A 24,259-nucleotide genomic window follows, 5' to 3' on the forward strand; every position below is an offset into this window, starting at 1 on the left:
TGGCCAGCTTCTTGTGAATGAAATAAAAGAGCTTACTATGAATGACCAAGAAAATAAATAGTGTTCTTAAATAAGAAATGGATGCATGTCAGGCTCATATCTGGAAGACACAGAAACGTTTTATAAATCAACGATGAGTCTTGAACATTCGACAACACACCGAAAACATGGCATAAGATTCGATTTCATCGGCGAAAAGAAAGACTGCCTAAGTAACTTCGGCGATAAAATAAGTAAACTTTTGAAATTACTTTAAATTGTGGAGTGTTGCTAACAGAAGCGGAGAAGTAAACAGTTTTCATTTTAATATTTCAAATAGCTGTAATATGGTCAACCATGTAAATGACCCAACATCAAGGCTCAAACTGAAAACATTAAACTCGGAGGTAAAGTAGAATATTGTTGGTGTAGACACAGCTGGCCTTTGCTCTAAGGGCTCCCCGTAGTATACGGATATACCCTTAAAAATTTATGGAAACAGTTTAAAGGATATTAACAATATCAGAGACAAGGTTTGTTATTAAACAGTTAAATGAAATTAATCGCTTATGGAAATGTTTTATTCAACGTGGTATAAATAGACCTTGACAAATGTGAAATAAGTGAAACTTAAAAAGAACTCACCTTGGATTAATGACGAAATTAGAATAACGAGGAGATTAAAATCTTATTCCTCTTCACCCACTCAATTAATATTTTAGGACACACTTTTAAGAGCAAAGTACACAACTAACAATACCTTTTAATGATGGCAGGGACTGTTTCATTTCAACGTACTGTACTTCTTAGCTCTCAAAACCACCAATTTTGCTAAATTCATATAAACTCGATTCTGAAAGGACCAGGATTTTTGTCTCTGTTATTAATTATGATTAATTCACAATTCTTTAGTGAGTTAACTTTATATGCCTGGTCAAGTGTCTTGATCTAATCAACCTCATTTATTGCAATGAATATTTTTTCAGTCGACAAGAGATGTAAATCACCACTTCTCATTTTGTTCACCCACAATGAATATTACTGGAGAATAATCTACACCTCGTATTCGCTATTTAAATAATTTTTAATCTTGTTTTGCCCTTTTAACCCATTAACATTCACTCCTTTAGAATCCCTTCTCATTATTTTAGCTTAATGCTACTTGGTGAAAAGTAGCCCTATAGCCTACCGTCTCTAGTTTTGAGAAGCATTCGTTACCAGCAGGATATAGGCCTAACATTTCACTCATTGCTTGTGTGATCCCAACTTCTCCTATTCTTCTTCCTTCCTTTAATTATCTTAATCTCTCATCTATTTGCTGCTTTATCGTCCTTTCCATTAATTTCTCGGTATATTTCGTCAAATCTATTTATTTATCTCTGCCTTAAAGTTGTCTGGACAGGGAGTCAACAAAATAGTCTTCGGGAAAACAGCGCATTTTAATCAACGGTTTTACCTGTCTGTCACACATTTGCAAGATTGTACCGAAATATAATTGGTCTCGTAATTAAAAAGAATGATTTTAGCCAACAGTCTAAGTTTTATGAACGGCATTCGGGAGAGTAACCTGAAAAACGCGGGATGCAGATAAATTTCGAAGTCTTAACACCGACTGAAGAATTCTCCTTCGATATACCTCCATGATACAAAATAAATAAATAAATTAATAAATAAATAAATAAATAAAACTCATCATCCCGTATTTTTATGTAGTAATAAAACCCTATAAAACATATTTCCTGACCAGGTCAATTATCAGCTCTGTAGGTTACGATTCTTACATTTTAGCAAAATACCTTGTTGATATTCTAAATCCATGCATTGGTATCACTTCTGATGCCAGTATAAAGAATAACAACGGGTTTGATAAAAGAAAAATAAATAATGCACTAATCAACAGTGATTGTACCATGAGTTTTGATGGTGCCATTGGCCTATTCAGAAAGGCACCTATTATTAACATTAACATTTTCAGCTGGATACACCATTATCCAAGAACACTTTGATAGAATTAAGTAAAATATTCGTCAATAAAATTAATTAAAATAGGAGCAAAAGAATATAAATTTGAATCCAACGGGAAATCTGACAAAACATTTTTGCAGGGCGATGAATAATCCTTTATATCCAGTCTCAGGCAATTTTAATGTGGTGCTACATCATAACAGATAAAAGACAAGCATAATCATGTGAAGCCAAATAAAGCTAAAAAGACGAGCCTCCAATTAGAATAGAATATAGAATTTAGGTCAAAGGCCAGGTGCTGCGACCTATGAGGTCATTCAGCGTTGAAAGGGAAATTGCCAGTAAGGTTTGAAAAGTTTAACAGGAGGGAAAACTTTGCAGGTGCACTATGAATCAATTGTTAGGAGAGGGTGGAAAGTAAGATGGAAGAAAGAGAATGAGTGGAGGTACAGTAAAAGGAATGAAAGGCGTTGCAGCTAGGGGCCAAAGTGCTGCTGCAAAGAATCTTAAGTAATGCCTACAGTGCACTGCATGAGGTGCACTGGCGACACTACCCTCTTACGAGGTCCAGTGAAAATGAAGTTAGATTACCAAAGAAACAGAAATGAATTGACCAGATTAACCTCAAATTAATTGCTGTGGACGAAACAGGATGAAAAAACACATAACTGCAATTAAAGTAATCCTTAAGGTTACCATGTCAACGACAACTACCCAAGCACTGCTTACAGTTTAAGTTATACTGACTGACCCAATGGGAAAGAGAATGTCTCCCCTCCTCCCAAAATATGAATGAGAAAAACCAGAAATATCATTACTGCTGTTGGATGGCTATCTCCCTAGTATTTTATTTTGTATCTAGTTATAACCCAACGTATCAGGATGATAAAATAAATACTATGAGAATCCAACTCTTGCTTTAATAAAATTTTCCAGTATTCAAGAACAAGAAATAACAATTGAATAGTACACGAATTAATTGCACAGGAACTATAATTTCACTGGTTTCACATATATTTATAAAAATGACTGCAAAGGACAACAAAACATTTTGTATAATACTGTACTTTTGGCACATGTTAATCTAAGCAAGGCCAACAGACAAAAAACCATCCATAAAACTACTACAATGAACAAATAAATAAATACTAGTCACTGATCTTGGGTAGGAGGGAAATCAATGATACACTGATCTACAGCAGATGAACTTAAAAAATATATACATTATGAGACTTTCAGATGGCATCGTCTACACAGCGCAGACAAGCTTACACTATGAGAAAACGTACAAGTGAGGTAAATAGTTTGGTGGAGTTGGAGATTCCATGGCTCAGGGCTATTCACATGTACGACCTCACAGTCAACAGTATCATCTGCAGCTGCTCCAGTTTAGTCAACCTATAAGCAATTGGGTTCTTTATTGAATCACAATCACAACAAAATTTTCCCATCATTACCATCAGGATACTGTGCTTAATATTTACTACTGTTAAACAAATTTACTAATCTCTGCAGAGATAACACCACTGTATAATCTGAAACACAAGCATTTGTGATTATGAATGAAGACAGTTATATCCAAAAATGTCCTGAGATTACTCACTCAAATAAGCCTCTTCCAGAAAGCATTAGTGAAGTTTCAGAACAAATTTTCAACTGTGGCTGTTCTTCAAATGCTGTACAATGCTTGGCATAGTAACACTCAAAAACACATGTAATTTGGTTCTTTTTACCCAAACTCTTCCTTTACTTCTGTAATAGTAATTATCTTGAAGTCTTTGTGAATTAACAGATGCCCTGTAAGGTCATCAAGTGTCTTGAAATCTTCTCCACAATCTTTGCAGTTAAGTACCTGAAATTTTGATGGAGTTTTCATGCACTTTCCAGATGTATCAGATTTCTTATTACAAACATCAGAAGTTACTGACTTGTTTTTCCCATGGATTCTCATATGCCTTCGAAGGTCCTGCTGCCGATTGAAGGCCTTTTTGCATTCACTACACACAAAGGGCTTGTCTCCAGTATGAATTCTCTTATGTTCATCGAGATGGCTTTTACGAGCGAATCTTGTTCCACACTTACTGCAGGAGAACGGTTTCTCTCCTGTATGAGTTCTCATGTGTACGTTAAGGTTTCCTTTCCAACCAAAGCTCTTCCCACACTCCGAGCAAACAAAAGGCTTGTCTCCTCTGTGAATCCTCATGTGTTCAGAAAGATGACTCTTTTGGATAAATCCTTTGCCACACTCCAGGCATGTAAACGGCTTACCCACGTGATTTCTCACGTGCAAATTAAGGTGAACTTTCTTATTAAATTCCTTTCCACAATAAGAGCAACTAAATGGCTTTTCACTTGAATGACCTTTCATGTGCATTGTTAAATTGCTTTTGTTTGAGAAGCCTTTCCCGCAACCACCGCAAATAAAAGGTTTGTCTCCTGTATGTGTTCTCATATGCTCATCACAATGACCCTTTTGAATAAATCCTTTCCCACATATTGAACATAAGAAAGGCTTTCCCCCAGTATGAATTCTCCTATGCATGTCAAAATATCCCTTCCAGCTAAAACCTTTTCCACAATCTTTACAAATGAAAGGCTTTGCTTTTACCCTAGTTGTGGTATGATCCGTTACACCTGCATATGCTTCTAAATTTTCCTGAAGTTCCTGAGCTATGGACGAGTTGTGTTCATCAATAATCACTTCAGGAATAAACTCTTCTCTAGGTTCCTCGACAATTTCCTTGGCAGTATGTGTTATCATGTGAACATCTAGATTTATCTCACAATTAAACCCTTTACCACATTCTTTGCATATAAATGGTTTCAGTGCTGAATGAGTTGTCATGTGCTCACTCAGCTCTCCTTTTAGAATGAAGCCTTTACCACATTCTGTACATGTGAAGGGTTTTTCTCCAGTATGTGTTTTCATATGTGCATCAAGATTGCCAATCCAATTAAATCCTTTTCCACACTCCTTACAAACAAACGCCTTGTCACCAGTATGAACTGCCCTGTGTTGATCTAAATCTGACTTTTTGTCGAATACCTTTTCACAGTCAGTACACTTAAATGCAGTTCCTACAGCATGAGTTCTCATGTGTTTTTCTAACACCTGCTTTCGGGTAAATGTTTTTCGACAAACTGTACAACTAAATGGTTTACGTCTTGAGTGGGAAATCATGTGACCATCGAGATGACTTTTTCTCTTAAATCCTCTTCCACATTCTTTGCAGGTAAAGGGAGTGTCTTGGGTATGCGTTCTCATATGCACAGTAAGATTTCCTTTCCAAATGAATGCTTTTCCACATTCAGTGCAAATGTATGGCTTCACGCCTGTATGAATTTTCATGTGATGTTCGTAATGCACTTTCTGGATAAATCCCTTTCCACACTCAACACAGCTATATGGTTTGTACCCAGTATGAGTTCTCATATGCAAATTAAACTGTCCCTTTTTACTGAATGCCTGCCCACACTCATTACAGGTAAATGGCTTCTCACCTGTGTGAAGTCTCATATGCTCATTCAAGTTTAGTTTATATCTAAACGCTTTCTTGCACACCGTACAAATAAATGGTTTCACTTGTGTGTGGGTCCTCATGTGTTCGTTTCGGTGACATTTTTGGAGGAACCCTTTCCCACATTCCAAGCACGAAAAAGGTTTATTTCCAGAATGAGTCTTCATGTGCAAACTGAAGTAGCCTTTCCAACTGAATCCCTGTCCACACTCAGGGCAAATGAATGGTTTCTCTCCTTTGACAGCAGACATATTCAGCAATATTCCAGATTATTCTGTAACAAACAAGTGATTTTGGTTACAATATGAGCACTGACACAAATTTACATATATCATGCATGTGAGACATGTAGTGTGTGGGACTTACTGTACTCATGATCAAAAGCAAGACCTATGTAAAAATAAGTATTTTTATAGAGCAAGTTAATTTTCCCATACAAATCCATCATTTATATTGCCTCATTCATATAATACTTCAAAACAAATAGTAGTTCAAATAAAGCTGTCTACTAGTTGAATGACAATGACTGCCTACATCTATTATGTTTGTTGTACATGCCCATCATTTACCACAATTTAAGGAAGGACGCTCTAGTTGATGACACAAAACCCCCAAGTTGGCTGATTGGAGTGATGAGTTTAACTGAGTGTTCACAGGCTTAAGATTAGCAAACCTAAAGCTCTGAAGGACAGGGAGTCACAGCTGTGCAAACAAGAAACAACAGATCATGACAAAATGAAGGAATCATGGTCTGCCTACACGAAGCCAGAGTAAGTCACTCATGCTACCCAGCTCAGAGGATGAAAAGAAAGACTGGATTAAATGTGAGCTTGGTCCTGACAATTCCCAACTAGAAGGCTATGAATGTGGAACAGACAATAAAGGACAGCATGACCATATGAAGACATTCTTCAGTAATGCAATGAAAAGAAAATCTTCAGCTGACCCCAAAACTCCTCCTCCTGGGGTGGCCAGACAGGGAAGCTGGTAATGGAGCACCCTGGACATGTCAGAGACAGAAAGAGATCAGTAAGCAAATGGGATGCCACTAAGGAAATAAGACATGGATTTCACTGGGGAAGCACTCCAAATCATCATGGTAATGATCACCAGCTGAGTGGGAACGCATCAGAAACTCAAAACCAGATTGCTCAGAAACCATAGAAATGCTGACCCCTTCTGTGTCATTTGATGCATTCTGACAAAATGAATTCCAGTGGATCAGAGACCACATTTGGCTAAAGACAAGAAATTAATTCTGGAAATAAAATTATCCTCACAAAAGGAATATGCTTTAAATCTTGTTAAAACACATATATATATCTTACGCATCAAATCTTCCAGAGCTTTACTATCAAAATCATGATGTAAAAAACCAATTAAGTAAATTTCTTACGCTCTTAAATGAAAATGTACATTACGGTAAATTAAATATTTTTCTTAAAAACATATGGTGATATATTTGGAGTGAAAACAAGCTTGTTAACACTATGTTACAAGGTAAAGCACTAAATGCAAGGATTCACACTAAAATACACTAATATGAAAAACATTGTAAAATTCACTTGTAAAATTTTACTTTAAGAATGCATCTGATACATACTAAGCACAGATAATATACACAAGAAAATATTACACTTAAGTAAACATATTAACCATCATGACAACACTGTAACTAGAATTATAAATGAAATTACTGTACAGCAAGCAATAAAAGAGAATTATGACTTTGCCCATATGCAGTGAGTGTGATTTACCACAGAAGTTTTGTTATAACCCCAACCTTGAAATTTCAAATGGGTAAATGCTTGGAACAAGTAATGCATAATTGCATTCGCAAGCTAAAGCCTCTTTTCTGTGGTACATAAAAGACACATCTGGGGCTTTCAGAGATCACAAATGTGGGATAATTATAAGTATGGGGTTTGTGGTGCATCAATTCAAAAATCACTTTCAAACAGTAAAAACTACTGCTACTTCATAATACAGTAATATCTTTTCCATAAAATACTGGACTGTACTTAACTGTTAAAATGTTCAAAGTTGCAAAAAATGTTGTTGCTTTACTTTCACAGTCTCCATATATAGTGAAACAAAATTTAGCATGTTGTTGCGTTACTTTCACACAGTCTCCATATCTTGTAGAGCAAAATTTAGCATCTTCGTGTACTGTAGAATTCATTCCTCTGCTCCACACCTGTAATGGAATGTACAAAAATGGCTTGTTAGTTACTATTTGAAGACTTGAATTAAAAAACATTTCAAATATACAAGATAATGCTCATAAAGGATAAAAGATGGAAAAATACAACATAAGCTGTAGCACTGCAAACATTAACACAAGATACATTTCTTTCTGATCTGGTACAAATCAGTAAGTAGCGGTCAGAAAATTGTGGTAACATTTAAGAAGGTTTTGTTAAAAGTTCAGTTGGTCCATTTGTGTGTTTACTAGCAGAATGTGGATCTGGGTATATTTCTTACATATACAATAACAAAATCAAAATATTTCATTATAATCTTTCCTTTCATAATCTTGATATTGTCCCTATGGCTACAGAAAAAGGGAAGGTCTACATACAGATAAGTGGATAGGTACTTTCCTCCACTTTACTACTTCGTTACCAAGCTTTAAAGATTTCTCCAGCTGTTACTTCGGATAATGTGTTCTTATACTATCACTCAAAGCCAGGGGAGTGGAAATAGCTCTGACCTCATTGTTCTTAACCACTACATAGGGTGCTGGAAACTCAAGGGGTACTTGTAAATTATTTCAGGATTTCCTGTTCAAGGCAAAATGATGTATTCTTAGTAACTTTTAAATTGTCCTGGTAGATGAAAGTGAATACAATCCCCCTTGTTAAAAGATATGGTGCTTTTCAGATAATGTCTCATAACTCTAAGAATAAGGTCTTCGTTATTCCCAGCTTGGATTGATAATGAAGGGGTGATTAAGGCTGGTGAGGACTGAGGATAAGAGGAAGTTGTGGGCGTCTCTTGGCTTGACAAGGTTGGCTAGATGATAACGACAGAGACCTAATATTCTGTTTATCAATTTGGAGGACAAGACAGTAATGACGTACATTTGACAACGAGGTTCTTAAAAATAGTCGATCATTGCTGTTTAGCACAATCAGCCAAAGTTGCAAGTGCCGATGAGAAGGGTCCCAGTGTTCGCAAAGATCCCGAAGGAACGGATTTGTGATGGCGGTTACAGTACCGAGCAATAACTGAATATGGATAAAATGGGACTTCCCAGGAATATATTGTCCAATAGGGTATTCGACACACAGGAAGTTTATTTGCAACACCGTTAAACCAAGTGGACGTACGGCAGACATACGTACTTGAATTTCTTAAAAATAACTAAGGTACCGTAGCATATTTAGGCCTCTCTAACCAACCTTTCTTTTACGTCCGTAACACACATTCAAATCGAAACACTCATTAACGGTCTGTAACTGACTGGGATTCTTGAATGTCTACCGAAGTTACAGTTCTCCATTTAACTCCCCGACAGGCGGATATTCACACCAAGATTCCTGACACTGACGTTATTGTTTACATGGGTGTAATTATCAACTGTTCGCAGCGAAGTTAGCGAACTGTTTGCCGTCACTTGTCGGTTACTGTACAATCTGCTGCTGATTTTGGTGACAGATATATATATAAATGACCAAAATTTAGTTTCATTTAATCAATAGTCTACCACATAACGTTTATTGTTCCATTTTGCACTTTCTGCTTATTGAAGATTTACGACTTACCGCATCACTGGTATTGCATTGACTGATCAACCTTTGTATGCTGGTGTTATTCAATTTTTAGATTCCATTGGCTATGTCTGAATACAATAAAAACTCAGTTTCTAATAATTGCAGTTTTTCTACGGTAAAAAAATAAGAACAAAACAGCATCAGTAGGGGAGTCTTTAAATTTCAACAGAAACAGGCGACTTCTGTCTTAATTTTATGAATGCAGTTCGCGGGATGTATGAGGTCAAATGAATACAAAAACGAAAAATGCATGATGTACTAAATGATGAGTGCTCTCATATTTTGCTAAAGAGAAAAATATTAACAATGTCTGAACTCAAGCAAAAGAAGTCTTGTCATACTGAAGTTTTAATAATAGTCTGGAAATAAACTTTAGCCATATAACATTTAGGTTTCTTCTTCTTTTTTTTTTTTTTTAGATATCTATGTGCAGAAACAATTTGAATGATTAGGAAGACTTTCTGGGATGATTTAATGAGTGAAGCCTACATAAAATTGTAGTACTGATGCTTCAGAAATAGATACGAACCCACTGAAAGCGATCTACGCACTGGAAAGCATACAAGCAGAACACTCATGAATGCCGAAAGGGTGTTGGCTATAATTAATGAAAACTGGGATTTAACAAGAATGGGAAGCCCTCTGGTGTCCAAATACTATTGTCTGATGGGCTGAAGCGGAAGATCTCGGCAGCAAAGATATCATTCGGTGAATTTTGAGGTGATTTTGATCTGGTATTGCCAATAAACAAAAAGAAAAAAGTCTTCCCAGTGGAAGTTTCCAAACTCTCCACCTCCCATGAAGGGGGTTGCAGCGCCGGAACAACACCAAAGTCATGTTGACAGTTTTCCTTCTCATTGAGGTTGCTCTCAAGATCAGACACTAGATAAAGAGAATTATGTCAGAGTTCTTCGCCATTGCGTGCAATGGTACTACCAATTTCAGTATAACAGTGCGCTTGGCTACTGTCTGTGTCTTGTGCTTTTTTTTTTTTTTTTGGTAGAACATCATTTTTGTCACTTAGGTTTGTCTTTGTTAGCCCACCCCGCATCACAGACTTGGCTCTCTACATCCTCTGGCTTATCCCAGAGGTAAACTGATCTTTAAAAGGACGGATGAGGATTTATCAGCGCTTTTAGAAAAGAGATCCCAGTGAGAATAATTTAAAGGGGACAAGGTGAGGTATTTTTCCTTTTAATATTAAAAATGGCCGGTTTCATTCTGGCCCAATTCCATATACTTTAGTATGCACTTAATGCAACGATTGATATTATTAATAAGGCAACTTTAAACAACTTTTTTTATTATAAACCCCTTAAGTTACACACACACACACACACACACACACACACAATAAATAATATGTCCACAACTTCCAACAAAGGCAAATTACAGCTTATTTCAAAAGACAGGAAAAGTGAAATTTTTCAACAATAAGCAGAGAACTATACTTGAACTGGGTTGCGGTCCAGAACCCTGTATTTACTGAAGGCTCAAGCAATAGGGTGATAAAATTTTTTTATAAACCCTGATAATACAATAAAAATATTTCTCTGCAGTGCTAGTCAAGTATAAGCAAAACAAAAAGGACTATAGTTTTCTTCAATATCTGGAGCAAGTGCGGTTCATATCTACTCTCCCGAAAGCACAAGTTTAACTGCATGAGCCTAACAGGATGGCCGTGATCTTCACTTCCGTCAGCATAATATGGCTGGAACAAGCACTGATTTCACAACAGTCTAGTTGGATAATTAATCTAGTTATGTAGAGTTTGCAGGGTAACGCAGATTTTAAGCAACTATTAATGCTGAGCGAGACTTTCGTTACTTGACTGATTTGGTGACGGACAAAATGTAGAATCAGCTGTATTTTCTTCTATCCAGTCGAGGTAATCTGAAATAAATTAATTCCTTCAGTCTTTGTAGGTAATTTAACAATGAAAAGCAACATTTATTATCTGAGATATTACTAGAATGTTAGAACAATGTTGCTTCCTCACACAATACAAAATGAAGCTCAAGATGTTAGTTTTCACGTACTATAGATAAAAGAAAAAATGTTACTGCTTCTCATACTTAAGTATGAAAATATAAAAATTTCTTTCCCACATACTACGGAATGAATATAAAATATGTGAATATTCAGGTTACGAAAAATTCAAAAGGTCTAAGAACTGAAATCATCACGTACTGTTCACCCGCGCAAAAACGGCTGGCTGTCCAGGGAAGCCACATATGATGCCCCAAGAAACAATACCAATTTGTACCATGTACTCGTATGGTGAGTCACTTCCACCATCTGTGACTAACGGTCCACCAGAGTCACCCTGTAGGGAAAAGAAATAATGTTTTTAACAAACTTTCGGTTACGTTATTTGTTTTATATTTATGTATGTTTGGGACACTCTTTAGGAATGTTTGCAATAAACTCTACTCACTTTTCTCCAGTTCTTTACACTATTTTCATATTATTCCACTCCAACGACCATTTATCCTAAGTTTTGAGCTAGTTATTATTATTATTATTATCATTATTATATTATTATTATTATTATTCCAAGATGAGAAACCAATTCTCTCGTAAACTATAGGCCTACATGGCAAGAGCTCCTCAAACCGAAAAAGTGGCCAGCGCAAATCATGTTGTCGGTGACAAACCCGAAGTAGAGCAGATTACATATGGCATTGGGCATCGTCGACATCGTCACCTCACGAAGTTTCGAAGGTTGAATACCACCTGCAATACATTTTGACTATATGTCCTAACTGTGAGTGGGATAGAATAAAGTTCGTGAAAAGTTATTGCTGAAGATAACAGGTTCCTTCTTAACTGGAAGTGTTAGGTCTAGAGCAGGTGTATGTTCTCTTGATCTTCTAGCAAGCAGGTATGGACTGAGGCTAGAGGTATAGACTGGCGTCAGTCACATGACTGGGAAGTTACTAAACAGTAAATGAAGAAGGAAAATAAGATTGCCTGGTTGACTGGCTTACACAAACTGGCGTTGCAACTATGCTCATGGACTTGCCTGAATTTATTTAAGGATTCTGGGAAAATTCGGAAGGCTTTCTTTTTCCATTACAATTATAATGTATTTTGAAAATGTAGATTGATCAGCGAAATTTTATTCCTTTTGAAGAGCTGATGACTGTTCATATATATATATATATATATATATATATATATATATATATATATATATATATATATATATATATACATGTGTGTGTGTGTGTGTGTGTGTGTGTGTGTGTGTGTTTTATATGAATTGATAATTTACATAAAAACAGTACGAGACACAAATCCATGATCAAGAGTACAATTAGTTTTTGCTGCATAAATATGGCATTACTGTATCTACAAATAAAAGGACCTATTATAGCTTCTAGTTACAAAGAGGACAATTATTAGATTATTCATGTGAAAATAGAACACTGTGTTATGTCTAAGTCTGTGAAATCAGTTATTTTTTTTATTCATGAATGCGCAACAAGGTTCCTTTTACATCCAAATGAACATAGTGTATGTTTAACTGACCAAAAGATATCGTTCCCCAGCCAGTAACCGTCACCTCGACATTCTCGTAGAGGTTGTCGGGCGGCGGGAGGCAGATCGGCGCTATTTTGTTGTTTGCCGGAAACTCTAGGGGTGACGACAGCCTGAGTAAAGCTACGTCGTTGTCGATAGTTTTAGGTCCGTAGTCTGGACGCACGATGATCTGAGGGAGATGTAAACGTTTACCAGTTATCCCAAAGAAAGAAATGGAACGGTGAGTGCATGTGAGAGAGAGGGCGGATGTTAGTGCTGATGGTCAGAATCAGAAAGGAAGCGAGTGGGATGCAAGCGTGTTTGTGGATGAGTTGAAATGCAATATGGAAATGACCATGAATATGGTGAATATATAGGCTACTAACAATTCACCGTATTTCATTGGTAGATTATATTTATGCTTATTCATAACTGTAAGGCATTAAGCGTCACTCCAGCGTAGTTGAACTTTGGCCTTTATCATTTTGCCTGCAATTTTCATACAGGGTTTTTGGGAAAACATCAGAATTTACAACAGGAAATGAGCTGCCGTATGTGAAAATATAATTGTACCAACGGAAAAACAAGCAAATAGGCAAACAAGCAAAAGATTTTACCTCATCCACCAATAAGCTTTTCGTAAAGGGAGTTTCAGAGTCATCTTGCCAGTCGTGCTCTCCGACTGTGACACGCACATTCACTGGAGTCTTTCTACAAAGACAAACAACTTGAATTACAAGAAACTTGCCGCAACGAACTAGACACAGTTTATAATTAATTAACCAAGCTGAAGTGCATGCAAGGGTTAATTTGGCCAGAATAAGGAAATCTATAGAGAATAAGCCCACACATCTAGAGATGCTATGGGTAGGTCTAATGAAATCCTCCAATCGGTGAGGCTCAGAACTTAGGCTCGGTGCTTACATGTAAAATAAAATCAGTTCCATATAATTTTCTCTCAGTTAGCTATAATTTTTGTTGAAAAATGTCAATTTGCTAAAGCAGATCGCAGAACAAAAACGCTCACCCAGCGACACAGTGAGCTGCAGTGAGAACATAGCGATCTGAGATGATAGATCCACCGCAGAACGGACGGCTTAGACCAAGAGGCGTTATTGCAACTTGCCAAGGGTACTCGTGCAATTCCGTAACTACACCTCCCACAATTTTTGAGACCCTGTTGACTTGGCCACATCCTGTGAAAGATAATTAACAGTTACTGCTCTATAAAGTCAGTTTTTTTTTTAAATATATGAAGCATACCCTATATTGGCTTTGATTCGTAAAATTGATGACTCACTTTCCTTGTATATTTTTGGCAATAATGTATTAAAGTGAAGAGACTTAGACCGGTGGTCTTGCTTGGACACGCATTGATGCACAGATCCAGCTCGGCCTTTGCAAGTATGATAACGGATTCCTCAGGTGAGAGACTCAGGTTACTTACTGCAGTTTGATCTCTTGGAGACTACAACGACATCTGAAATACATACATCACACGTTGATACATATCCGACAGTGATGAATATGGTTTTCAGCAGTTCAAATCCATTTGCATTTTAGCAAAACATATTCTTGAAATTCCCATATTCTAAAATAATCAACACATGTTCTAAGTTACAAGAATGATACAGGAAAAAATTTTGCATTCAATAATTTGTGCTTACCGGTGGCAGAAACTGTGCAATTAAATCCTCTTCTTGTTGCGCTGGATCCTCTCGTTTTGAACACGACTTTCATGAAGTCGTTGGCGCTCGTTATTGTCATGTTTTTTTGAAAATTGCAGTACCTTATATGGAAGGAAGAATGAAATGTTGACAGTGAATGGTATTCTTGGACATGGAATTACAAATAAAAACAAGTAAAAAATGCGCCGAAGTTTCTTCGGCTCAATTGAGTTTTCTGTACAGCCGCTACAGCGTATAAAACCAAGGCCACCGAAAATAGATCTAGCTTTCGGTGGTCTCGGTATAATGCTGTATGAGCCACGACCCATGAAACTTTCACCACTGCCCGGTGGTGGCCTATCCTATATAGTTGCCAGAAGCACGATTATGGCTAACTTTAACCTTAAATAAAATAGGAGCTCCTGATGCTAGAGGGCTGCAATTTGCTATGTTTGGTGATTGGAGGGTGGATGATCAACGTACCAATTTGCAGCTCTCTAGCCTCAGTAGTTTTTAAGATCTGAGGACGGACAGACAAAGCCTTCACAATAGATTTCTTTTACAGAACACTAAAAACTACATAGTTACCGAGATAAGCACTAGGGATTTTTTTAAAAAAGCCACCCTTTAATCTTCTCGAAAAGGAGTGATTGCTGAAAAGATGAAGCCTTACCTTATACTTAGGCCTTGGCTTCTGATTCGTAATGAGGAGAGTGAACAGTCTTCCATGTCAAAATCACTGCATAAAATGGTTATCCTAGACTTAGGAGATGATGCCTGTGAAGAAAGATGTTTTCATTTGCATTGCCGGGCTTAATGCATATTTGTATTAAATGAGCTGAGCAAAAATATATAAGTATAAAAAAATCTGCCTAGACCTACAAGGCAATGTAAAGTTACTAGGAGTATTTATGTCAATAATAATGGTACTAAGTAACGATTATTATTCCCTAACAGCATAATTAAACGTTTTTTTTTATTATTTTTATCCTTTTCGTTCATATATTAGAACTTACGAACCTGGAAATTCCATTTACAGATGCGGTTTGTAGGATACTTTTCAGGATAATTTTCAGACAGTATTGTCACGCCTTGTCCCGGAACGAGGATATGGTTCCCGCACTCCAGCTGTTCCCGACTTCCTCCTGAATAAGATAAGAAGAATATAATTTTTCGCATTTGTTTTGACGACGACGAAGAAGAAGAAGAAGAAGAAAAAATCATATTATCCATAAACGAGAAATATTTGTGAATGATTTAGACTCACGTCTCAGGGAAACTTGATTTTCTATGCAGCGTTCGATTCAGATTTAAAATCTCAGACACTCCTTGTGTGATGTTTTCCTTAAGTAAATTCTACTTTCATTAGAACACAACTAATAAATAAAATATATTTGCTAATCAGAAGTTAGAATGAAATATATAGATGCAGTTAGATACTTTTCTCATCATGATAAAAACACATACAGTGATTTTGATTTTTTATAAAAATATCTAATATTATCTGAGATGACATAATCTTGATATCAGGTAATAAGAAAACTTATTAGCAAACAATCTAATCGTCTGTCAATTCGGAATAAATTTTCACATGACTAGTGTTCTACGTCGTTAACCAAAACATTCAACATTTACGACATATTTGTGGCAATAATTGACGGATCTTTCCTAGATAGTGCCTCCAAGGCCTTTGTGGCGTGTTTAGTACTAGCCCGTTGGGGATGACCGTAACAACATAAACAAAAGACTGTAAATATCATGAAGAAATATGAGACCTAGACAACGACCCCCGAACTTTGCCTGGGGGTCACTGTCAAGGAAAGATCCGTAACTAACAAAATATCTTCAAAACATTAAAAAGTCATGCACGATTTTTTCACCAAGAGGAGCTGCACTACCTCGCACATCGAGCGTGGGTGGTGATGATGGCTCTTCGCTGGGAACTTCAGCGTCGTTTGGTGTTTCCGCAGACGGTCTGTGGAGAGGAAAGGTTAATTCTGTGCTCTAAATTCACGGTATAATTTAGGTAAATAAAGGATTCTTAGTCATTAAAGTCCTGAAATAAATTTCCAAGAGATTGTTTGCATTAGTCCTATATTGCTAGGCTGTTTCCACTGATTGGTCTAACCAGCTGTAATGCTTTCGAGTTTTCCATTAACAAAGCAAAAAATCCCTAAAAATTATAGCGTTATCTAGGATTATACGATTTAATTCTTCAATAAAACCAAAACAGCATGCAAACATATTTGAGAAAGATACTTACGTTACGAAGCCTACAGTTACACTGGGACCCCAGGTCTGCAAAATTATGAATTTTTTTATTTTTAGAAATCTTACAATGGAAATGAGGAAGTCATTACGTTACTGATACCATGTCACAGTAGTCAGATCGTAATGACAGGTAATCTGTAGTGACAGATATTCATAAGTCATTTCCTATTGCAATGAGAGTAAGTATTGTCTAATGATATCAGAGAAGCAGTTTTCTTTTTTTTTACCGCATGAAATTTTTCAACAATGATAGAGGATTAAAAGAAGTTCAGTGCACTATATGCAATAATAATGAGCAAAGTCTGCATAAAAATCTATCTTTCAGGACACTATAGAAACAGTGATGATGGGGGTAATATAAAAACAAGTGAGCCGAAGTTTCTTCGGCGCAATCGAGTTTTCTGTACAGCGTATAATCAAGGCCACCAAAAATAGATCTATCTTTCGGTGGTCTTGGTATAATGCTGCATGAGCCGCGGCCCATGAAACTGTCCTATATCGTTGCCAGACGCACGATTATGGCTAACATTAACCTTAAATAAAAATGAAAAGTACTGAGGCTAGAGGGCTGCAATTTGGTATGTTTGATGATTGGAGGGTGGATGATCAACATACCAATTTGCAGCCCTCTAGCCTCAGTAGTCTTTAAGATCTGAGGGCGGACAGAAAAAGTGCGGATGGAGAAAGTGCGAACGGGCAGACAAAGCCGGCACAATAGTTTTCTTTTACAGAAAACTAATAGGGAATTTCGGCAAGTTTGGTCTGACAAGAAATCTGGCTTCTATTTAAGTTTATCGTAGCAAAACCACGCTTATCCGAGACAGTCCAACACAGTTTACAGAAATGAATCGTTTAATAATTATCCCTCCAGGAGATTAACATTAAAACAGTGACCAAATAAAAAAATGCCAAAGTGAAATCCCAGTTTAAACTAAATGCAATATTTCTCCTGTGATACGTACCTTGAAACACACCAACGCTAAGATCAACGTTTGCAATTTCATCTTCAATTGAAAGCTGACTTTTGAGTTGTCACTCTGCACAACAGAAAACGGAATTTTCGTAATTCGGACGCCGCCGAGTAAGGTTTAAGCTGGTCTTCAGTGAAAGGTCCTCCGTCTCTGTGCTTTTATACATCCGAAATTCGCTCAGTAACAATTAACCCTATTCGGGAAAAGAGGTCACAGTTATACGCAACACTTGTAATTACGAGTGATATCGCTCCAATCATTTGTCGGACTGATATCACTGGAAATTTGAACGTATAGAACAGGTTCTGTTTTCCCTGGATTTATAATTTTAATTTCTATCGCTCCTATAGATAGTACTAAAATCGGCTTTACTTTCATAGCACACTACAGGAGAAAAAAACTGAAATTAGCCAACGAATCGGAAAAGATTACAAGCAACAACGCATGTCCTCTCTACGCCAATTTTCACTCCTTCCCGAAACTCTCTGTCATTAACCATCCCGAGAACAAAAATCGTTGGTGTTATAAATAATGGCTTAATATTTTTATATTTCCTGATAAAGTTGTTATATTACACGGACAACGTGATAGGGAATCTATTGGGGTCACAGCCGGTTCAACGAAAGGTTGAACATGGCGTTCTATTTGAAATTTAGGTTTTGGCAGTTCCGGGTGAAAGAATTCTCGAAGCCAAGTATTTATCGCAACCAGGTGAAAAAATATGAATTGTAAGATAAAAATCATTGACACTATAAGTCTTGTGATGGTAACGTTGTTAACGACAGTTTGAAAAAATGAATGATTTGAGAAAATAATATTTGTCCGTTTTTAAAATATAGCCTATGCTCCTCATTTTTCTAATGGAAGCAACTGGCAACTGTAACTGTTCTTTGGAACCTTGTTTGTGTAATTTGATATACCTTGGCCGATTTTGCTCATTATTACTAATTATCATACTGAATAATCTTTTTTTTAACCCATGCAGGATGTACCACACTTTGTGGATGTGACGAGACAATCTGATACAACGTGCTCGTGAGAGGTTTGGACGACAGACTATATGTAAGTAGACTGGCGAATTATTTTCCAACTCCTGCTTTCACTAATAAAGTTCATGACTTGTAAATACGAAAATCAGACTACAACTTCTAAATCCTCAAGTTGGCCCACGCATATGGCAGAATAACCCTGATGAATAAACATAGAAGCCTGTTCCATTAAACGAACGAGTAAATTGTGATGTAGCCCTAGGCTATTTCTTATCAGTTTGTGATGAAAGGGAGTTATTATAGGCTACATTTTGAGCTACCAGAAATGTGTGGTTGTTCGAGTGTTTATAGTAAAGGTAGAGAGGTCTTTGGAATAGTGAAAGAATAACGAAGACTGACATAATTTCGTTAGCTTAGCTTTTATAACTCATATTTGTTTTCTTCATGCAACAGAATTTTATAGATTATGATAAATTCCATCCGGAAAACGTCAAGAACGTACATTTTTTTCTGTCGATAATGGAACTTCTTTGAAATTTAGGGTACCATGTTGGGAAAGTAGGGTTATTTTAGTAGAGGAAATGACTAAACTGTATTTTAAAATCCTTATGACAGATGGAATTGTTGGCATCGATTTAACACCTCGTGTCTGCATACTGCCTAACCTGACGCAGGACCTTGTAAATTTAAATTAATAATAGGGCTATGATCCAACCGAATGTTACTTGGTTGTCGTGTCTTTACTTAGCCAGGGGCTGTAGGACCCGCTCACCTAACCTAACCTAACTTTGAGCATTGTATATTAAAATTAACAGGGCTGTGACCTAACCAGAGATGCCAGGCATCAACATTCGTGGGTGATTTTCCCGCTAATTTTTATAGATAGTACGATTTTCTTATGGAGATTCTAAGGAGATTTAAGAACAAAGCAAAAAATACCTGAGATGCTTTTATTTTCATAAGCTATAAAACTTACTAACCTTCAATCAGTGGTAAGACAGGGAGGAACTTGGTACAGAATTAGGGTTGTTTTGTACAGTACAAATCTTCATGCTGTTGATATTAGACGGATTGCGCATCCAATGTATAGAAATCAGCAACTGCATTTTGTCTAGATATTTTTAAATATTCTGTATTTCTCTTGGAACACTCAACTTTTATCAACATTCGTTGATAAAAGACTAAACTTTCCAATAAGAGAGCTAATATTATTTTTTAACTTAAAAAAACAACTAGCCTACATGGACGCCAATACCGGTATCTTATCACTAATAATATAGAGCTGTATAATTTTCTGTCGGTTTAGGTGTTAAAAACTAAACACTCGGGAAAAAATATAGAAAATACGTCCAGCTACTGCAAGTAATTATACAGGAAATCTCCCAATCGCTACGGTAATTGTTTAAACACGGAAGGAAACTTTATATTGATATTAGTGATTTCTTTGGGGTAGCCATGTCACTCTCGTTCCCTTTTTTGGATACACTTGTCACTACAAAGCCTTAAGATCCAAGTGCAAGAAATTTAAAGTGGTTGTGTGTGTGTGTGTATATATATATATATATATATATATATATATATATATATATATATATATATATATATATATATATATATATATATAGTTTATATTAGAGCAGAATCTGAAGAAGTGATAACTCGAGTATTTCTCTACTGTGACAAAGGCAGTGGAATAACAGTTACCAAGAAATGAGTTTTTTTTTTTAACTAGGGCTGCATTAATTTTTCAAAAATCGAGCAATAATGACTGAGCCTGTCAGCTGAGAACTCATTGCCCCAATTTATTGATAGGAAGAACACTGAGGCACAAAATGGTGTTGCTGTGGCCTTGTCTTTGTTTCAGTAATTATATCTTTCGCCAATTTTACCCTCGGTTATACATTTTCCCAAATGTTGGAAAGGGAACTGGGTCATTGAATGCCTTATGCATAACAGGCAATTAACGTCCCACGCTTTCCCTGAAATAACAGGGCAAGCACTGAAGTCTGTTCTCCATGGGGGGTGGGGGAGGGAATAACGTCATTACACCTCGCGGTGCACTGAAGGTCTATAGCCTAAGAAGGGTGTTTGGTTTGCAGCGTCCCTTAACCCACTAGCTGCATCCACTTTTTAGCATTCTACTTTACTCCCATTCTCACTCCTTTTATTCATCCTTGCTGTCCAGGTTCTCTTAGTTATAATTTCTTATTACAACAGCTGGGTATTACCCCAGTTCCACCTTTAGATCCTCGTACTTCATCTTATTTATTGTTTGGATATCTCTACCTCGCTCTGCAAATACTCCAACTCATTTATTCATCGTCTTTATCACTGAATGGTCTAAGGTGTCCCGGTGCTTGACTTGACAGCCTGAATTTTATCAAAGAAATCAAACTTATGTGTGCTGATTTTTTTAATGACTGGGAAATATCTCTTGTAAAAAGTGTGCTGAATTTATATTAAAAAGATTGTGCATTGTTAATACGGCTGTCTTCAGGTCCTATTCATTTGCTAAAGAAGTTTGTTTTGAGTCCTTTACTCAGTGGTCTGTGTAATCTAATAGTACTAGATTTAATCTCTCTCTCTCTCTCTCTCTCTCTCTCTCTCTCTCTCTCTCTCTCTCTCTCTCTCTCTCTCTTTGAACTTTAGTTCTGATGTGTACATATTTAACATTGCCAACGGTAAACTTTTTTTTTCATTTTTTCAGACCCTTCCCGGACTTTCAACTATCATGCTTATCACCATTTGTTAATGAATGCTGTGCTGAAAAAATGTTTAGTTGGCCTTTTCGTTTATTTTTTTATGATATATTAGTCCACTCATTTCATTTCAATATTTAGTATTTTCTTACAAAGGAAAACATTATTCTGGGTCGTCGGCCTACGTGTTTGCAGAGTTCTTAAAATCCCACGCACATGGAAGTATTCCTGTTTCGTTCATTTCCAACATAGACCCAAAATTCAACCATTGCGGAACTGAGGCCTTGGAACAGTAAAGCTTATTACCACATTCTTTCAACAGCTATTTAAGTGGTAATGGCAATGACCAATTCACAAGTGTTCGCTGTTCGATCGCGCGAGTACGCTAAATAGCCCAATAGGTTATTCTGCGTTGCTTTTGTTATCTGTGTCGCAGTCAGTGCGGAGTGATCCAATATTCATTCTTTGCGGTAAAATATTCGTCCGATTTCAATAGTCATTTCTTCACATAGGCCTACATAGTTTTTGCACGTCACGTGACAGTGATGTCTACAAAGCTCATTCTAACATTATGCATGGTAAGTTTTTAACATTTGTTTTAACAATGATGTTAGTGCAGGCAGTTAACTTAATCCAGATTCTATATTTTTAGAAGCCTTTTTTTTTTTTTTTTACAAAAAGTTATATATATCATATTTAAAGTTCCTGAAATTCAACGAGTTGAGTTACACATCCAAATCAACACGCAGTCGATCGCAGAATATAAAAATAGATTTATAACTCACGGTTAAACAGAGAAGCCGGCATTAAAAACCAAGTCGCTGAAATAAAATTTTTAACTGCGCAGACTGAAAAGTTTACATACCAGCAAGTTTTTTTTTCCAACATTCTTATAGGCTAGGGACACACGTGATAGCGAGTGAATATAATGGAAATCAACAAGAAATATTGTGCAAAGTATAAAAATATATTTAACTCTTTAGATACTTTGCTTGTCTTGGTATTGGCATGATTTTACAGCACTTTATATCATTATAAATTTGGCTTTACAGAACTGCACTTCAATTTCCACGAAATTACTCCATATGGGACGATCAACTCCTTTCTTTCTGAGACGAGTATCGATGAAATGTAAAATATTGATAGTTCTTTAAGTGACAACATCTCAGGCGTTATAAACGGACATTCTATTTTGATTATTTCAATTGGAAAAAGGCCGATAAAGTACAATAATGGTCGTTATTGAATTCTGACATAGCCCGAGCTTAGTTTTCCCAGATCCATATCTTTGTGCTTTGTCGGGAGTCGCTAGTAGGCTGAAGCTCGTAATGTAGACAGTAATGGTTTCATTACTTCCGCCACAAAGTGACGTTTTGACGTATTTACATTTGTAGGCCAATGTTCACACATACATACACACACACCTCGCACATTATATAGACCTGAAATATATACATTTGCGTGCGTGAATGCATAGCTTGTATTCACAGGTGTGAATGTAAAAAAAATATGGGTTATCGGCTACTGAAGCATTGCGTGTGCGCATGTTCAAGGCATTTAATCAACTTCGTAAACTCAAAATGACTCCAGTCCAGACAGAGAAATAATATCTTAATTCTGTTAAAGACAACGCAAGAGTATTTCCGTATTGTTCACACTTCTCTTCGGTAATATGAACGTTACTTGTTTCGTTACAGATCTCCCGGTGCGTGGGAACAGCCATGGATGAGTAAGTATGAATTTTTTTTGTGTGGATGTCAGTTAGACAGTATAGGCCTAGGCCTCTTCAAGTTACATGGTAGACAGTGGTTGCATCAAAGTTGCATAATACGCAATAATCAAATTAATGAATATTAAACAACCATGATCATGAGTCATGTTTCATTATATCATAATATTAATGTCACTGTCACCATCCTGATTTCATTCTCATCAGTAGCGCCTGTCTTTATTACGATTGGAAGTATAGGCCTATGTCACGAGGGTAGAATTCTCCAAACAAACAGCTCAATAGTTTTCAAGGCCACACCTTAACTAACGTGTAAATAATCGTTTTAAACAGTTGTACTAATAAAAGAAAGTTAAAGTTATAGGAAATTATAACATCACAAGAAAAGGTGATCTTTGGCTCAAAGCTCGATAAGATTTTGCTTTTCATTCATTTTGTTCTTAACGAATATCATTTGTGCATGCATGTCCGCTTAGTTTTGCCGGTTACCGACTGGATTAGGACAGAGAGAGAGAGAGAGAGAGAGAGAGAAGCATTATCCTAGAGAGTTTGAAAGTTCATGTATACGTCAGAATGAGCTCGTTATCCGATAAAATTAGAATTGTTGGGTTCGTAAAGGACAGTTGCAAACAGATGTTAACTTTTAAGCCAAAGCAGCGCTTTCCACGTAATGCATCGGAAGTGTTTGGTTTTAGCGTGAGAAATAAATTGGTAGCCTATTAATCTGATGTATACGCACTAAGTCAATCGACACAGAAGATAAAAGTAAATTATACATCAGATTAATACCAATTTATTTCTCACGCTAAAACCAGACACTTTCGATGCATTACGTGGGAAATAAAAGTAAATTACACATACACACACACACACACACACACACACACACACACACACACACACACACATACACACATACATATATATATATATATATATATATATATATATATATATATATACAATTTATTTCTCACGCTAAAACCAGACATATTTCGATGACATTATTATGGCAAGCGTTGCTTTGGCCTAGAAAGTTAACATCTGTTCGTAATTGTCACTTACAAACCCAGCAGCAATTCTAATTTTATCGAATCCGAGCTCATTATAACGTAAGCATGAACTTATGAATTTTGTAATGGAACTCTCTCTCTCTCTCTCTCTCTCTCT

General features: G+C 36.5%; 3 protein-coding genes across 7 annotated transcripts in view; 1 reads left to right on the forward strand and 2 right to left on the reverse strand.

The window, feature by feature from the left end:
- Positions 1–2,850: 2,850 nt before the first annotated feature.
- On the reverse strand, positions 2,851–9,073 carry LOC136826146 (zinc finger protein 585A-like). Of its 2 annotated transcripts, none has more exons than XM_067083157.1 (3): positions 8,867–9,073; positions 7,489–7,659; positions 2,851–5,736 (listed from the first exon to the last, which is right to left on the reverse strand). In XM_067083157.1, exon 3 carries the CDS (start codon positions 5,711–5,713, stop codon positions 3,674–3,676), a length of 2,040 nt encoding a protein of 679 aa, XP_066939258.1. In that variant the 5' UTR covers positions 5,714–5,736; positions 7,489–7,659; positions 8,867–9,073; the 3' UTR covers positions 2,851–3,673. The 2 variants fall into 2 exon arrangements, with proteins under 2 accessions (XP_066939258.1, XP_066939259.1); XM_067083158.1 differs by lacking the exon at positions 8,867–9,073 and adding an exon at positions 8,546–8,682.
- A 1,451-nt stretch (positions 9,074–10,524) lies between these two features.
- LOC136826328 (venom serine protease 34-like) overlaps positions 10,525–24,259 on the reverse strand; it is a 15,666-nt gene continuing 1,931 nt past the window's right edge. Inside the window, exons 2-11 of the mRNA XM_067083579.1 lie at positions 16,694–16,728; positions 16,311–16,405; positions 15,451–15,575; positions 15,104–15,207; positions 14,431–14,552; positions 14,211–14,243; positions 13,791–13,959; positions 13,381–13,474; positions 11,429–11,564; positions 10,525–11,131 (exon numbers count right to left, since the gene is read on the reverse strand). Coding sequence (XP_066939680.1) covers positions 11,040–11,131; positions 11,429–11,564; positions 13,381–13,474; positions 13,791–13,959; positions 14,211–14,243; positions 14,431–14,552; positions 15,104–15,207; positions 15,451–15,575; positions 16,311–16,405; positions 16,694–16,728 — 1,005 coding nt within the window. The 3' untranslated portion in view covers positions 10,525–11,039. The remainder of the gene's footprint in view (positions 11,132–11,428; positions 11,565–13,380; positions 13,475–13,790; positions 13,960–14,210; positions 14,244–14,430; positions 14,553–15,103; positions 15,208–15,450; positions 15,576–16,310; positions 16,406–16,693; positions 16,729–24,259) is intronic.
- Positions 18,657–24,259, forward strand: part of LOC136826147 (trypsin-like) — a 21,989-nt gene continuing 16,386 nt past the window's right edge. The window contains exons 1-2 of one of the 4 annotated variants that reach the window (XM_067083163.1): positions 18,657–18,734; positions 23,058–23,089. The gene's annotated coding sequence lies outside the window, so the exon portion shown is untranslated. Of the gene's footprint in view, positions 18,735–21,685; positions 21,939–23,057; positions 23,090–24,259 lie in introns of those variants that run through there. The other 3 variants (XM_067083161.1, XM_067083160.1, XM_067083162.1) reach the window with 3 other exon arrangements.

This window comes from Macrobrachium rosenbergii, chromosome 40 (genome assembly GCF_040412425.1).
Source record: "Macrobrachium rosenbergii isolate ZJJX-2024 chromosome 40, ASM4041242v1, whole genome shotgun sequence".
Classification (NCBI taxonomy): Eukaryota; Metazoa; Arthropoda; class Malacostraca; order Decapoda; family Palaemonidae; genus Macrobrachium; species Macrobrachium rosenbergii.